The following is an 18177-nucleotide window of genomic DNA, read 5'->3' as shown; positions in this document are numbered from 1 at the left end:
TTCAGAAGCACTCAGGGGAAATGAAGATGGCAGGAACTGTGAGCCCTGCTTTACCCCAGGGACCAGGAAGAAATGTAGATTTGAGGTACGGTAGGATTCCGTAACAGGTGCCATGAAAGGTGGCCATGGGCATCGCACTTGCTACCTCTTGCGCTGGAGACTTGCTGTAAAAAAAAAATGGAAAGAGGGGATCTGGGCCAGCTAATGGTACAACTGGGCCGCAGGCAGCCCTGTCAATATGGGAACCTGGATTTGGTGTCCTGAGCTTCATATATTTATCTAAAAGTTGGAATGGAGTTTATGTTGTACACTGCATGCTCTCTTCCGTGTGGTGATTTCTGGTTTTGTGACAGAACACTTGTAGAAATTAAAAGTTGCCTAATTTACAGGGCTGAAGGAGTTTATGATATAGATGCTTATCGATGGATTGGGTGTTCCACAGCCTGCTGGAGAAATTTCCTCGTTTGGACCAAGCGTGTAGTTTCTGAGCACTGTAGGAATAAAAATAAGCAGAGTGTTAGAAGAAGTGATGGTTGTCAACTTGACTGAAGTGTGAAGTCATCAGTCTTTCCAGTATTTTCAGCTTTCACAGGGCTATGTGAGTCACTTGGCTGTACCTTGCCCATATTTCTCTAAGACAACTTTGGTTATTCCATGCTGCTCTCTGCTTATAACACACCTTAGCTGAGTGGGATTGCAGGGTATAATAATTATTTTGAGTATTTATTTTTCAGGGATTTATAAGGATTGTATGTCTGTATATACAGGTGAATAGTGACGCACCTGATTTAACAGTCATGCCTTTTCCTCAAAGGACTATATTTCTGAATCCCGGAGTTCACACAAATGGTATTTCTCAGGATTCCATGAGGAAAGCTGCAAAGGTTGAACTAGGATAAAACTGATGAGTTTGTAGGATTGACACAACCTATATATTGGATGCTAGCTTGGTTTAGAAATTGGACCCTGGCTTTTGGTGGCTTCAAGGACTGATTTCTATAGTTCAGTATCCCGCTACTTGGATTTGTTGCCTTAATTTCCTCAGAGCTGCAAGTTCTGGAACTGGGAAATAAGCATTCAGGACTGCATGGACACCCTGTCTGGAGCCAGGAGGCTCTTCAGAAAGTCATCCTCCTTGAGTACAGGACAACGAAGACAATGAAGGAGGAGGCAGGACTTGCATTCTCCCTTTCATCCTGTGTATTGTCCCCCTCTTTTAGAACTCTTGCATAAGACTCTAGCAGGGTGTGTTCTTTCTCTGATGCCAGGAAGGCAACTGCAGTATTCTGAAGACATCTGAGATGCACATGTCCCCCAGTTTATTTCTTCCTGCCATAGAGAGCTCATGTTTGCTTTCTCATTCTCTGCCTCTTCTTCTGTTTAAGAGCACGAGAAGAGCCATTCCAGGAGAGAGGAAGTGGCCCCCTAGTGCAGCATGTTGGTCAGAGAGTGGCTGGCTAGCAGCCCATGGGAAGGCCACAAGTAGGACTAAGGCACAAGAGCATCTTACGGCTCATGTTCCCCAGGAACTGGTGCACAAAGGCATGCTACCCTTGATACGGGAGGTGCCATACTGACTATGGCTAGTAGCCATTGATAGCCCTGTCCTCCCCGGTTTTCCCACTTTCATCCCTGGTGTCAGAGCACAAGGATTCTGGTTTTTGTGCCCCTGTTCAGGAAAAAAGGAATTTAAGGGTGGAGTTGTCCAGATGAGAAATTACAGGTCAGGTCAGTTGATGGGGAAGTAACTGGATGTGGCTCTGCTGACTAAGCCTATGCTGTTAATTAGGAAAGCAAGGAGGTGTAAGTGTTTATTTACTGATGAAAACACCACACTGGCTCTGGCAGAGAGTAGACTCACCTGATTTCCTGTGTGCTCTGTTTCCCCAGAGCTAGGAGCAATGTCCTAGTCTCACAGGCTAAATTTTGCCTGGGATTATCTGGACTGGAGAACATGGAGGACTGTCTTCCCCACCATTTGGGTGGGGCAAAACAGAAAACCATTACAAAGTTGGGACCGGTTACATTCTTTGAGCCTATCCATGAGTTTCAGGAAGACTTTGCACCCAGCCAAAGTGTCCCCAAGAGGATTCAGAGACTGTGTTTCCGTCAGCGGGCACAGCTTCCCGGTGAGCCTTTTCTGAGTTTCGCCTCCGCTCTGTGGGAGCTGGCCTCGGGCTGTGGCTTTGGCCCTTTGCAGGAGGAGCTGGTGCTTGACCAGCTGATTGAGAAGGCAGAAGATGCGCGGATTAGGGAAGCTTTGTTTCTGCAAGCAGATTCTCTGACGCTGGCCAGGGCGGTGGAGCTGGGCTCGCAAATGGAGGCGGCATTCAGAGGGGCATCCAGCAGGATATCGGCAGTAATAGATCAGCGGGAACAGCAGATCATTGGCAACAGAAGCTGGAGAAAGAAGGGCTCCAGGTATTATGGGTGCTTGCAGCGAAGGACCGAGGCAGTGAAGCCATTGCATGGAATCCAATGCCATCCAGGTGGAAAGAAAAACCACGGTTTCCAGCGCTTCCACAGCATGAAACTCTGTGGAAGGTCTTCAGGTGTAATGGTATGTTTCAAACAGCACTGGTGACATATAACTGGGATTTCAAAATGCATATTTTATATCATACACACACATGTGTTTTCTATATCCCACAAAGAAAAGGATGTAAAATAAATCAATCCATCTGAAGGCACAGAGAATTAACAGAACAAGAAATGAACACTTGGTTATCATTCTAATGTTGCTTAATGGCTTAGTGCAGGATTTTGCAACATTTGTTATTAATCCTTTTAATACATGGTTTTATTCATATCAGTGTGTTTGCGTTTTCTCAATATTACAGAAGTGCTTGACAGAGATAGTTCTTTTTTCCAGAATTTTGCTTTTAACAGTTTAAATGAGCACATATATTCCTTCCTAAAACCAATAGAGTAACTTGAAGAGAGAATTTAAGAATTTATATATCTACCATAGAATTTGTTAGATATATGTATTTCTGGAACAATGGAATTTGGTTCCAGGATTTTGCAGTTATTGGGCAAATCCACCAAATATGAATAAAATCTGAAATAAAACTCTAATAAACAATAATAGTAATAGCAGCAACAATACTTGCTTTTAAGATATCCTTTTGGGGTATAATGTCCTTGAATGACAATCTGATGTTGATCGTCAGTTATAGTCCCGATTAGACTTTTTGGGATTTATTTCCTAATCTATTTTCATTGGATTACATTTTCTAGCACAGAAAAACACAGGAGCCCCTTTTGACTCAGCAATTAACATTTCTAACCAAACACGTCAGGTAGATTCCTCAAAAGCCAGACTGTACCTGATCAGCTGTGATCAGATCTTTAAGAAAGGAAATATTGGTTTGCCTGTTAGCCTATGGTTCCTCAGCATTGCTTCTTACCATAGTTATTATTATTATTAGAACATTTCTATGCCGCCCCTTGCCGAAGCCTCGGGGAAGCTTACAACACAATAAAATACAATACAATACAAAAATAACAATATAAAATTAAAATTAATAATATAAAATAAATAAAAAATATAAACGATATAAAGAAGTTATAAAAGAAAAGTTATAAAAGAAAAGAAAAGAAAAGAAAAAGAAAAGAAGTCGCCCTGGCCAGATAAATAAGTAAATATTGTTAACAATTAAAATGACGTTTAAATAAAAAGGTCTTCACCTGGCGCCGAAAAACAAATAACGACGGCGCCAGGCGGACCTCTCTGGGGAGCACATTCCATAGATTGGGCGCCACTGCAGAGAAAGCCCTCCTCCGAGTACCTACCCTCCTAATTTCTTTCACGGAGGGTTCCCGGAGAAGGGCCTCTCTTGCATATCTCAAGGAGCGGTCAGGCATATATGGATGTAAGCGCTCCTTCAGGTAACCAGGTCCCAAGCCGTTTAGGGCTTTATAGGTCATCACCAACACCTTGAATTGGGCCCGGACTTCAATGGGAAGCCAGTGAAGCTGTCGGAGGACTGGAGTCATGTGAACATAACGCCCCGTCCCCGTCAGCAACCTGGCAGCTCTATTTTGAACCAATTGAAGTATCCGGACCGTCTTCAAGGGGAGCCCCACGTAAAGCGCGTTACAGAAGTCAAGGCGGGAAGTCACCAGCGCGTGTGTCACCGTCGCCAGGCAGTCGTACTCCAGGTAGGGGCGCAGCTGATTAATCAGCCGAAGCTGAAGGAAAGCGCTCCTCGCCACCGCCGTCACCTGAGCTTCCAATGAAAGCTCCAAGTCGAGGAGTACTCCTAAGCTGCGGACCTCGTCCCTAAGAGGGAGTGCAACCCCATTCAGGACCAGGTCAAATCCACCCTCTCCAAAGCCCGATCCGCCAACCAACAGGACCTCTGTCTTGTCTGGATTGAGCTTCAGTTTATTGGCTCTCATCCAGCCCATTACCTCGGCCAAGCCCCGGTTCAGCACAGCCACTGCCTCACCTGGATTGGTGGAAAATGAGAGGTAGAGCTGGGTATCATCAGCGTACTGGTGATTCCGCAGCCCACACCTGCTGATGACCTCTCCCAGCGGTTTCATGTAGATGTTAAACAGCAAAGGGGACAAAATGGAGCCCTGTGGTACTCCATGGCATAGCTGCCATGGCGCAGAGCCATAGTCCCCCAGCACTACCTTCTGGAATCGGCTGTTGAGATAGGAGCGGAACCACTGCAAAGCAGTGCCTCCGACCCCCAATCCCGCTAGCCTATCCAGAAGGATACCATGGTCGATGGTATCAAAAGCCGCTGAGAGGTCCAGAAGAACCAACAGGGACGCACTCTCCCTGTCCTTCTCCCTGCACAGGTCATCGTACAGGGCGACCAAGGCAGATTCAGTACCGTACCTGGGTCTGAAGCCGGACTGAAATGGGTCCAGATAATCAGTTTCATCCAAGAGTGCTTGGAGTTGTCCCGCCACCACCCACTCTAACACCTTGCCCAGAAACGGGATGTTGGCCACTGGTCTATAGTTAGTGGCCATCTCTGGATCCAGTGACGCTTTCTTCAGGACCGGTTGGACTACCGCCTCCTTTAAAGGGGCAGGCACCCGACCCTCCCTCAGAGAAGCGTTAACCACTTCCAAGATCCAGGTCCCAATCCCGTGCTTGGAATTATTGTTGAGAACTACACACAAATAATGAAGTTGTGCATAGAATTAGGCTAAATGACATCTGCTCAAAAGCAAGTATCACTGCATTTAAGTGTCTATAAAGATTATAGCATATGCAATAGCCTTGGTTTTTTAGTATGATGGTTTCTCAACTGTACTTCTTGCTGTTTTGTTGCTATTGTATTCCCATACTTTCTCTATGGTTTAAAGAGTGGATTTTTTAAAAGGAAGTAGCAAAAACACTCAGATTCTAATTAACATACCTTCTGGGTAGACTGATGAACATTAGTCCTGTCCTTTTTCATTCCAAGCCTGTGTCCTGGGGCAATGGCATGAAGCCCAATGGGTAAATGATATACAGAAGAGTTGGGTTAATTTTGTTTTTCCATGCCGATTCCCATCAGATTATAGTTGGGTTGTTGATTGTAACACTCTTTGTAACCTCTTGCCATGCAAGGTGATTCTGAAGTCTGGAATGTGTGGAGGCTGCGTGATTGACTCACGCCAGTTCCTTGTGCGTATTGAGAGAGCTGGATTTCAAAAAGATTAATAAACCTTCCCCACCTTGGAGCTTTTAGAAGTTTTGAATGAGAACTGCTATCATCCTCAGCCAGCAATGGCAAATGTCAGGGATGTTAGGTCGTGTAGCCTGTAACATCTGAAGACTCAGCTTGGGGGAATCTGGGCTAAGAGCTGTGGAAGAAACCTCTGTTTAATAGGACATAAATCATTATCCGTTTATAAGATCACCAACCATGGGTGTGACAGGGCAATGCTTGTTTTCCTTGCTTTTTGGTTTAGTGTGGGTGGCCCTGCGAAAAAGTCAAAACCTGCCCACGTCACATGACTGGATTAGTGTGCTCTTGGAGAGCCAAAATAGGTATCACTTTAAATCTGTATCTAGCAGCAGCATCTCTCCCCCAGCCCATTCTTTACTCAAGAATAGATGCAAGGGGCCCAATTCAGATCGGGGGCAACAGAGATGCAGATTGGGGCCTGCAGCTACTCCAGAGTAAAAAGAAAATAAGAGGGAGCTGCCATATATAGCTTTAAAGCAATGTCTGTTGTGGTCTGTTGTAGTGGCTGGAATTTTTCCAAGGATTAGTTTGTTAGATGGCAGAGATGAGCTGTGCTGTCCTGTGACACCTCATGAATGATATGGATGTGACTTCTGTGCTGCTAGGAGTTGTACTTTCCCCTCAGTCTGACTGGGTCCTTCTCCAGCAGTGGCTTAATACCCTGGAGCAGATGGAAGGGAAGAAACTCTTGATGGTTGTTTAGTAGCTGTGTGCTGTCCTCCCAGGTCACTTCTGAGTTATGGCATTTCTCTGATGGTCCCAAGAGAAGTGACAATGAAGCCAATCCTTGGGTGGGTGGCCTGGAATTGGCTGGATAAGGCTTCTGGCCCTGAGAAGGAACCTACAGAGCACATTGGAGCTTCTCGTGGTGGCTCCAAAAGCCTGGAGGTAGGCTGAGGCCTTGTGAGCTTCTGGGATGGTTTACACAGTCACTCCAGCCCATCATGGTGGGTTGCAGTGCATACTGGATATTACAGCTGGGGCAGGTGGGTGATTGCTACAGGTTAATATTGTCAGGATCTGTAAGAATGAAACGGCTCCCCCTGGTGATGTGTTTGTGAAAGGAAGCATGGTTTACCCTGCCATTTCCTGCAGGACCAGAACTAGATCTGTAGTTACTTGCAAAGCTTAGAATCTGTGTAATCATGTGGTGCATAGAATCACAGAATAGCAAAGTTGGAAGGGGCCATGAAGGTCATTGGGTCCAACCCCTGCTGTTGCAGGACAGCAAGTTACACCATCCCACTCAGATGGCCTGAATGTCTCCAGTGTGGGAGAGCCCACCACCTCTCTAGGCAGCTGGTTCCACTGCTGTACTGCTCTGACAGTGAAGAAGCTTTCCTGATGTCTAGCCTGGTGCAGCTGGACGCTCAGGAAGGCTCTCTAAATTGCTTCCCTGAGCTGCTTGCCTGGACACAGTAACATGGGAATTTGTGACAACTGCTTTGTTTTCCTGAACCTGCCTCTTGTCTTGCCCTGCCTTTGATTCTGACTTGACTCCTGCCTGTGTCTGACTCTCCTCTTACCTCTTGTTCAACCCTGTTTTGCCAGCTACTTGATCTTTGCCTCTAGTGCTCCCACATCCTGCTGTATCTCTGATCCTTGTCTGCTCCTGATGGACTTCATAGCCTTTTCCAACTCTACTGTTCTGTGATTGGATGAAAGGGCCAAAGGCCTGACCTGGAGACAGGACCCTATTTTCTGCCATCTGGTGTACTCCAAGTTCTGTTGGGCAGGTTGTGCTGGAGGCATTTGGATCCTTGGCAAGGGCAAGGTGCCTGAGAGGGTCCTGACCCTGGTTTGGCAACAGGCCCTGATTTGGTGGCCTCTTGCTTGCTATCGGCCTCAGAGGTGGACCACTCATGCTCATCGTCTTACTCTAGGCCAGTGGTGGTGAACCTATGGCACGCGAGCTGCAGTGGGCATGCAGAGCCCTCTCTGTGGGCATGTGAGCCAAGTCGCCCCAGCATCGCCCCAGCAGCCGGGCATCGGATAACAGCGCACATGGGGGCCATGCGCATGCTTGGAAAGGAGTAGTGGCGCCAGGTGATGCCATCATGAGCCACGACTAATTAGCCATAACTTGCCCGAGCTTTTGCATGGCCGGTCAGTGCACTGCTTGTATCACTGAAAGCTCTTTTACTGTGTTTTTCTTTTAAGACAAAAGATGTTTATGTATGAGTTGTTTTTTCCTAAACTAAAACCTCAGTATTCAGGTTTTATTGCAGTGTTGGCACTTTGTGATAAATAAGTGGGTTTTGGGCTACAGTTTGGGCACTCGGTCTCCCAAAGATTTGCCATCACTGCTCTAGGTGAAAGCCAGGACAAGAAGGTTGCAGGGAAAGAAGGAAGGAGATAGTAAAATCCTTCACTTTTCTTGAAGATGAGGTTTCTGCATCCAGATCCTGCAAAAGTGTCATTGTGTGGTATCATGGGTAGCCCTGCTTTGTATAGTAGACCTACTGAAATGGCTGGCGCTTGACTTACACTAATGTTGTGTTTAAGTGTTGCGGAAAACTTAATTCTGGCAGGTGTGCCTTCTTTTGTCACTTTAACTCTGATGGGAAAATGTAGCAAATGGTGTGATTATTTTTAAAATTTTATTTAAAAGTTTGTTGTTGTTAGTCGCGAAGTCATGTCCGATCCATCGCAACCCCATCGACAACATGCCTCCAGGCCCTCCTGTCCTCCACCATCCCCCAGAATCCACTCAAGCTCACACCAACTGCTTCAGTGACTCCATCTAGCCACCTCATCCTCTGCCATCCCCTTCTTCTTTTGCCATCTATTGTTCCCAGCATTAGGCTCTTCTCCAGGGAGTCTTTCCTTCTCATTAGGTGGCCAAAGTATTTGAGTTTCATCTTCAGGATCTGGCCTTCTAAAGAGCAGTTAGGGTTGATCTCCTCTAAGACTGACCGGTTTGATTGCCTTGCGGTCCAAGGGACTAGCAGAAGTCTCTTCCAAGGCCTCAATTCTTTGGGGCTTAGCCTTCTTTGTGGTCCAACTTACACAACCATACATTGCAACTGGGAAAACCATAGCCTTGACTATACGCACTTTTGTTGGCAGGGTGATCTCTGCTTTTTATTATGCTCTCTAGATTTGCCATAACTTTCCTCCCAAGAAGCAAACATCTTTTAATTTCTTGGCTGCAATCCCCATCTGTGGTGATCTTGGAACCCAGGAAAATAATATCTGTCACTACCTCCATTTCTTCCCCATCTATTTGCCAGGAAGTAAGAGGACTGGATGCCATGATCTTAGTTTTCGTAATGTTGAGTTTCAAGCAAACTTTTGCACTCTCCTCCTTCACCCGCATCAAGAGGCTCTTTAGTTTCTCTTCACTTTCTGCCTTTAGAGTGGTATCATCTGCATATCTGAGGTTGTTGACATTTCTCCCAGCAATCTTAATTCCAACTGGTGATTCATCTAACCCCGCCTTTCTCATGATGTGCTCTGCATATAAGTTAAATAGACAGGGCGACAGTATACAGCCTAGCTGAACTCCTTTCTCAATTTTGAACCAATCAGTGGTTCCGTGTCCAGTTCTCACTGTTGCTTCTTGACCTGCATATAAGTTTCTCAAGAGACAAATAAGATGTTCTAGTACTCCCATCTCTTCAAGAACCTGCCACAGTTTGTTGTGATCCACACAATCAAAGGCTTTAGCATAGTAAATGAAGCAGAAGTAGATGTTTTTCTGGAACTCCCTAGCTTTCTTCATGATCCAGCGTATGTTGGCAATTTGATCTCTAGTTCCTCTCCCTCTTCGAAATCCTGCCTGTACTTCTGGTAGTTCTCGGTCCAAATACTGCTGGAGCCTAGCTTGTAGGAATTTGAGCATAACTTTGCTAGCATGTGAAATGAGTGCAATGGTGCGGTAGTTTGAACATTCTTTGGCATTGCCCTTCTTGTAAACTGACCTTTTCCAATCCTGCGGCCACTGTAGAGTTTTCCAAATTTGCTGGCATATTGAGTGTAGCACTTTTACTGCATCGTCTTTTAGGGTTTTGAATAGCTCAGCTGGAATACTGTCACCTCGACTAGCTTTGTTGTTGCTCAGACTTCCTAAGGCCCATTTGACTTCACATTCCAGGATGTCTGGCTCGAGGTCAGTGACCACCCCACCGTGGTTATCAGGGACATTAAGCTCTTTCTTGTATAGCTCTTCTGTGTAATCTTGCCACCTCTTCTTAATCTCTTCTGCCTCTGTCAGGTCCCTGCCATTTTGGTCCTTTATCATGCCCATCTTTGCATGAAATGTTTCCTTCATATCTCCAATTTTCTTGAAGAGATCTCGGGTCCTCCCTATTCTATTGTTTTCTTCTATTTCTTTGCACTGAGATAAGAAGGCATTCTTATCTCTTCTAGCTATTATCTGGAATTCTGCTTCATTTGGGTGATATCTTTCTCTTTCTCCCTTGCCTTTCACTTCCCTTCTTTCCTCAGCTATTTGTAAAGCTTCCTCAGACAGCCATTTTTCTTTCTTGCATTTCTTTTTCTTTGGGATGGTTTTAGTTGCTACCTCTTGTACAATATTTAAAAGTACAAGTATAAAGATTAACATACAGTAAAAATAATTGTTGCATTACTGTGCTCTCCAGTATCCAGACCAAAGATACATGTCATAGGGAAAGAAAAAACAAACAAACCCAAAACCTTGAAATACTTTAGGACATTCCCCACCCCCCTTCCAAAACTGTAATGATTCTTTTGATGGCTCAAATCCTTTCCTTTTTAGAAAACATAGTCCAATCACAGTAGACTTATTATTACATGCCCTTTTCTCACTTTAAGATCACATGCTAATTTGTCATTAATAGCTATGTTCCAGACTTCTGTATACCAATCAGAAAACTGCTATTTTATCTTCCAATTCTTAGCTATAATTAGTCTCACTGCAGTTATTAAATTAGTTATTATTTCTTTGTTATTCGAACTGCATTGTTGTTAATCAAGCATCTTGGGGCATATGTCAATATTTAAACTTAATATATTACTTCTTCTTTTAACAACCTCTTTCCAGAATTCCATTATATGTTAACATTCACACCACATATGAGTGAAACAGGAGCCCCTTTGGCCAATATCTAGCAGTGGCAGCCATACTGACCACCTGTAACTAATATTTCCTGAAGAGAACAGTTCATGCCATTATATGCGCAGGAGATATATCATGAATTTATAGAACTGGCACAAGGCAGAAACTTTTATTAAATCATATTATTTAAGTAAAATCTAGAGTACACAGAGAGTGGTTGTTACCAGCTATAATGTAAAGGACCCAGAGTGATTTCCTTTCCCCTCCAGTCTATTTTCCTTCAGTGCAGACATTTTGAGCAAACTTGTTCAGCCCCAAAGCACTTTTTGTGCAGGTGGTCGCTTCACGTACGACACAATTCATCAACGGCAGTGGGAAGTTACATTGCATACTAACTTCCTTATAGACATTTCATATAGAATTAAGAGGCTCTGATATAATAAAACCTAAGTGAAATTAATGAAGTTTGCACTATTTTATTTTTATTTATTTAGTTTATGCCCATATACTGGGCTTTTAATTCAAATACGTTTTTCTTAGTTTTTAAAAATGAGTGTAGATGAATGTTCAGTTTAATAAAATGATCCATCCTCCCCTGCTCCCTCCCGGCCGAAAGCGCATCTTGAAGAGGAGGTGCGCTGATGATACTGATGATGCAGTGAAATGCGCATGTCTGCATGTTCAAATTCTAAGGCTGCTGTACACACAAAATGACCACGCATGCAGTTGTACTGCTAGAAGGGCCACAATCCCAGGAGAAGTCTCCAAAGGCTGTTTCTCCATGGAAGAAAATGGTTATTAGCAACCAGTACTTTGTGCAAGTGAAAAATATATTTTATATTGCATACAAGATTGCTGACAATTTCAATACTAGGGATTAAAAATGTATTTTTACATCTCTTGTGAAAGCACCCTGCAGTGTATCCTGTATTAGTCCTATTTAGAGTAGACCCATTGAAATGAATAGCACTTATGTTAGATTCACATTGGAGACACACATCGAAGTAATTTCATTAGAAGTTAATGCAAAATAAGGTGAATGCATTTTAAACTTGGCCAATAGGGGAAGGCAATAATATTCACATACTTAAAAAAAACTAGCTGTTAAACAACTTGCTTACATGAAATTCAATTACGAAAATGATATTAGTATTCTAACATGTCTCATTATGCATTGGATTTTGATATATTCTGAGCAGGGAGAGAATGGGAAGCAGGATTATCATTATTGTTGTTATTATTTGTAGTAGTAATAGTAGTAGTGCTTTCTAAGCAACAGAGTACTCCGACCACCCTTTCTAGATCTAGTTATGAGGACTAGAAACTTACTATAATGTATACTTAGAATGTGGGCAGGCTTATACATTGCCCTGCAAATATAAACAAGTGATTTTTCCAAGTTCAGGATCAGGGGTCCAGGAGCAGATTTCAGACCATCCCAAGAGGTATTATGCGTATTTACTTGGGAGTAAGAGCCACTATGCTCAAGGGGGCCTGGTCCTCAAGAGCATGCACAAGATTGCCGCCCATTTGGAAGTAAGGCTCCCTTGAATACAGCAGATCTTACTACAAATAAACATGCATAGGATTATGCTGTCAGACGTGCTGGGTTTTGTCAGTTCATTTGCAAATGCAAGATACTGCACTTGTATTAATGAAAAGGATGCATTCTGTACAAGTTCACCTTCTCATAGCACCTAAATCCTAATCCAAGTTTGCTGATCATCAGTTGTATATGATAAACTTCCTGTTGTGAGGCTCCGGCTTTGATGCATTTTCCCTGTCCTTTTTTTTGCAGGTCCCAGAGCCAGTAGAAAATTGCACGAATGAAGGAGAGCTGGAAGAAGACCGGAGTTCTTCTAGCCCAAGTACATTAGAGCTGGAGATACGTGGATCAGGCCAGGAAACAGATGAAGACTATTTTGAGACCCAGTCCCATCAGAGCGAATCACTGTCAGATATCAAGACAGAGCCTTATGAAAGCGCCTCAGACTCGGAGTCTGTTGCCAGCGATGTAACAAAAGAAACCAGCCTGAGCTCATGCTGCCTTTCTTCAGAAGAACCATGGCCTAAGTCTCCTGAAACAGAAGCAGAAGTAGCTGCCTCCAAGCCTAAATGCCCAAGTCAGCTGGAATGTGTGGAAAAGGAAGTAGTGGAACTGCCATCTGTTTTACACATTGCAGCAAGGAAAGGTGAATTGGAGGTAGTTGCACCACGATCAAAACCGGAAGAATTCAGTGGGGGAGAGGGACACTTACCTTGCAGTATTACCTTTGCAGGATCAGATACCAGTGAAGAGGGATTTGTCTCACAGATGAAGGCCATGTTGGTAGCAGAAGCAAAGTCGATAAACAAAGAGGGAGACTTCGATATTTGCTCAAAAAATCTCACTGAAGGTGCTGTTGTCAAAGGCAACACAAGTAAAGAAGCAACAACAGTTGCTAGTCTCAGAGCAAACTCTGAGAACTCTCTGCGTTTCCTTGACATTTGGCATTCTCCTGCTCCCTCTGAAACAGTTTCAAGATATAGTTTGCCTAATATTCACTTAGAATCAAACAGAATGTGGAAAAGAAACTGTGAAGCATCCGAAGTTAGGTATAAGCAAGATGATATACCTAACACCAAATGCAACAGGAAAAACTTTACTGGCAGTCAAAAACCCACAGATGCGAACTTGTGTGGGAGAAAAGTGGAGGCCACAGCTATGTCCTGTTTGAAATCTGCATTTCAGACATCTTCCACAAGGCCAGGGGTCCTAGAAATGAAATCATGGCACAGCTTACCTGAGAACATAAGTACACAAGAGGTCAAAGAGCATGCCAGTGATTGTATTTGTCTAGCAGAGAAGTTAAGTGGGCCATGCTCCAGATTTTCCCTAGAAGTGTCTGATTATGAATGTGCAAGGGAAAACCTAGAAAGATGTGGGAACTGCCCGCAAAATTTCTTGAAGATGGGAAGAGGCATAGGTATTGGAGGTTCACTTCTTAATATTCATCTGGCCTCAAATAAGAGCCAGTTGATGCGCGCAACAACCTCCTACTGGGCTACCAGTAAGAATTTGCACAATAATCCCAAGGTCTACGGCCTTACAACAGAAAAAGCAGATTCATTTCAGTGTTTGTCTTTGGCACTATCCCAGCTTCCAGATCCCACAGTGAATAAATCCAGGCAGGAGACTTCTTCATCTCTGGAGTGTGTCCCAACAAACATTAATGCCAAAGTAGTGTTTGAAAAAGATCCGTCTGCAACAGTAGATGAGACAGAAATTAAAGGGTACCTTCAGGATCTTAGCTTTGAATCCAACATGCATGATGCTAAAGGCCCAGAAAATTTACTAGGTGGATGTATCATGGCGGATAAATATGAGAATAGCTGTGGCATCTTTGCTTCTGTTGCCAGGGGAAAGGTAAACATGGAGAGAAAATGCCTTGAAAATCAAAACACTGATGCCTTTGTAGAAGCATCTGAGGGGAGAGTCAAATCTGGACTCAATCTAGGTGGGGGAGCATCAGATGAGATTCTGGCATCAAGTGGGAAAGATTTCACAGAAAAAGAGGCATCTGGGCTTCAGAATGCGAGCAAGACAGCCAGTGCCTTAAAATGTCCGTCAAAACAGGAGAGGACAAATGGGCATCTCATGAGTACAGAAAGGCAGGACTGTTATTGTGGTAGTGGTGAAAATGACTCTGCTTTGGGACCAAAGCCACTTCACATTTGCCAGGGGGAAAAGTCAGAGTTGAAACCTCTGTTGATTCAATCTCTTGGTCAGAAAGAAGTAGAATCAGAGAAGATGGATGGTGAGAACTACTTGGCTGATTTAACTGCTGAGAATGTAGATTCTCATCTCATCCCCACAAGAGATGCCAGAGAAGCACAGGAAGTTCCAAACACACAGTATTGTTGTGCAAATGACATTTTACCTGCACAGGTGATGTCAGGCTGTGAAAGTCAGTTCCATGTTAGGATGGCCATTCAAGAAAGCACAAAAACCGTACTCAAGGAAGCAGAAACGACTGTTCTGGATTCCTCTTCAGTGGTTGTACCTACAAATCCTACAGGTGCTAGTATGGAGAACAATTCCTGTAGGAACAATTTAATTCTGAAAAGTGCTATATTATCTCAGAATGAAGAGGGAAGTACAGATGGCTTGTTCTCAGAACCATGTGGAATAAAGGGGGAGATATTTCTGATACAGCCCTGCCAAATGAAAGCTGGTTCTGCCTTGGAAACAGCACACGTAGAAAATCAATCATTTGAAATGACAGGGCATGCAGTGGTGGTTGAACCTCTGACCACAAATGTGGAGCAAGACACTTGTGTAGCCACTGCAAGAGCACAGGAAAGGAAAAGTGACCTGTGCCAAGATGCCACTGCTGGTGATAAGACCCATGGGAATCATATAGACAGTAAGCAAATTCTTGAGAAAGGAGACACTAAAAATTGTGATAAACCCCATGGGAAGACAGAACTCAACACGGACATTCCTGAAAAAGATCCAGGGTGCATTACCCAAGGCTGTGAATGGAAGACAAACTCAGATAACTGTGATTCTCTGATGAAAATGGACAGCCAAGATAATAGCACATCAGGTCTAGATAATATCAGCATGGGCAGTACAAACAGTGAGGAGATGGATGAGAACCTGCTTAACTTTCTGGGTTGTAACAGTAGTTTTTATAAGGCAGTGCAGAGAAACAATAAGGTTGTGGTCACAGAGAAGCCTGCCAAGCATTCAAAATTTTTAGCCTTTTCAAAAATGGCATCCTTCAGAAAGACTAAGCTAACATCTGCTGAAATTCAAGACAGTGTCAAGACCAAGACGGAGAGCTTAGATGGTGATAAACAGGATGAGCTGGAAGAGGGCTTGAAGTCCGTCAGTTCACCCAGCTCTGCTTCCCAGAGCAAGGAGCACTGCCTTGCAGAGTATTCAGATGATGACGATGATTTATTCTATGAACGACCAGTAGGATTGTTCAATAGGATTAGCCTGAGGAAGGCGTCTGGTTCTGGGCGCACACTTCTGGAAGGCGTGGGCACAGGTTCTTCTCCTCTACTGGCCAAGATGAAATGCTCTGAAGGAAAAGCTTTAGGTTCCGCAGAGAATAACAGCACTGAGTCTGTGGAGTACCCTGAACTCAGGAAATCGTCATCTGAGAACGATTTTAAGAGAAACAAAAACACAGAGAGTAAAAAATTCAAGAATCGACTGGCTTTGGCCCACCGTTCCTTCTCAAGTTTCTTTGAATCTAAAACCCTTGAGAAGGAGAACACTGAACAGAGTTCAAAGGTTGCAATGAAAAATGAAAAAGGCAAATCACCCCAAACATCCTGGAAAGCATTTCTGAAAAGCAAGGAGGCAGATGGTCTGAAACGCTCCGCTTTAAGCAATTCTCTTCCAGCACAGCAGACTCCTTGCTCTAGCAGGAGCCCTGGCAGCTTTGCGAGAAGAACATCCAAGGAAAAGCAAGAAAATCGCAATGGACAAGTTTTTCTGAAATCAAGTGTGCCTAATGGCTCATCTGCAGAGGCTGGGCACTCCGATTCCTCTGGGACTGGTGAATTTCTACCTATGGACACAAGGGTGAGCAGGAGAGAATCATCTCACGAACTCACTTTAAAGTGTCCACATTGCCCAGACTGCAATGGGAAAGAGGAAGCAATGAGCCAGGATGGGGACACTTCCTTTGATGAATTCTGGCTGAAAGCTCCCATTAGCCCAATAGATCTCCAGTCGTCATTTTCTCATTTCGCTCCCTCTTGCCCCCAGTTGTCCATGTATGAACGTAAAGATATGCCATGCAGGCCTATGAGCCCCAAGCCACAGAGTCCTCGGACTAGTTCTCAGCGCAAGGGTTTCCATTACCCAGGAAGATTAAACTCCACTTCAATGATCTCTCTTGGAAACATCTCTGTGATCGATGGCGCTTTGGAGGCACCCGAGAGGCCAAAGACCTTGAAGCCCAGGTCTAGCTTCTTGCAGTCAATGCACTCATTAGATAATGACTATCTAAGAGAGGACAGTGGCATAAGCAGCCAGTCACAGATCAGCTTAACCACAGCTTCTTCAGTGAGTGATATCAGAGATGAGGTGAGTTGCTTTGTAATAGGATGGTGCCTGGTGCTTTAGCTCCAAGGGCAGGACCATTTGAAAACACCAGTGCTGTTTCTTAAAGGGCCTGATTCAACTCTTCTTCCTGAAGAAAGTCCGCTTTCAAATGTAGGGCAGCAGAGTGGGAATTTGGATGTCCTGCTGAGCCTTTTTGCATCTTGAGGCAATTCTAGGATCGTGCACAGGGGGGTCCCTGTGACATCAGAAATGATTATCTGTGTCACTTTACCACAGCCTTCCCCTGAATTGGATGGGAATTTGGGATTGGAATGACAACCCTGCCACGGTTCTCTGTGGCTGTGCCAATGTTTTTCCCCTTCTATGATGCCAGCTTGATTGTGCTAGCCACAGCCCCATAACTTATAGCAATAAAGTGGCACAGACATTAAAAGTGATGGCTCAGCCAACGTCATGCGAATAAAGCCAAATAAAGCAGACACCATTCAAACAACAGGAGCCCTTTCTCCCTCCAAGGATGTGTTATGCTGATATTTGTGGGGATGATGAAAACACTTTTTTGTTCTCTAGCAGTCATGGAAATTGCAGCAGCGTGTTTCTGTGTCGTGCCAACTCTGTGCAGGCCCATGTGACAGATTTCTGTAGGATGTTATGTAGGGATTCATGCAAAATCCTATCAGAGCAGTGGGGGAGCACACATCTGGCTTGCATGTGTGAAACAGAGCTTTGCCCAGAAAGTGTTGCAATGAGAGGGAGATACTGCAGTATCTCTGGGGAGGCAGCAGCTGCATCAATCACGTCCGAGTTCGAAAACAAAAATCTGAAAATCGCTGTACGAAGAGAGTGTGTAAGCATAAAACTGAAGAGGAGCCATGCAATAGTTAAATTCAATTTTACTATGCCCTCTGGAGGCAGTTTTTAATATTGCAAGGTAGTTGTGCAATACAGAACTGTTGCGAACTGCCCTGAAAGCTTTGGCTATTGGATGATGTAGAAATGGGACAAATAAATAAATCAATAAACAATAAAATGGCCTCCTCATGTTTAGATCAGCTGGGTTTTCAAGAGCACACAGAATATGCCTAGGGTAACAGTCTAAGTCACTTTCATGGCAAAGTGTTGCCTCCCTTCTGCCTTGGAGGGTTTACCTGGCTCTGGAGCCTGCCATGAGCGGCCATTGCAAGTATCCCAAAATGCCACAAATGGTTCCATGTGAGAGGCCAAGTGGTGCTTTTGCCAGGCGTGGGGACCCAGCCAGGGTCAGGCCTGGATATTTGCTCCTTGGGGTGAATGTGAGCCTGCTTATTATCACCACAGGCTGATGCAAATCAATGCCCTGCCGAGTTTCATTTAGACTGCAGTGTCTGTGC

At 44.3% G+C, this 18177-nt stretch overlaps 1 protein-coding gene across 1 annotated transcript in view; it reads left to right on the top strand.

Annotated features, from left to right (window-relative positions):
* LOC123026347 overlaps positions 1-18177 on the top strand; it is a 183963-nt gene that overhangs the window by 51259 nt on the left and 114527 nt on the right. The window contains 1 exon segment of the mRNA XM_044435858.1: positions 12539-16828. Coding sequence (XP_044291793.1) covers positions 12539-16828 — 4290 coding nt within the window.

This window comes from Varanus komodoensis, unplaced genomic scaffold (genome assembly GCF_004798865.1).
Source record: "Varanus komodoensis strain SLA01 unplaced genomic scaffold, ASM479886v1 scaffold1, whole genome shotgun sequence".
NCBI classification, from domain to species: domain Eukaryota; kingdom Metazoa; phylum Chordata; class Lepidosauria; order Squamata; family Varanidae; genus Varanus; species Varanus komodoensis.
This window is presented reverse-complemented; position numbering and strand designations above follow the sequence as displayed.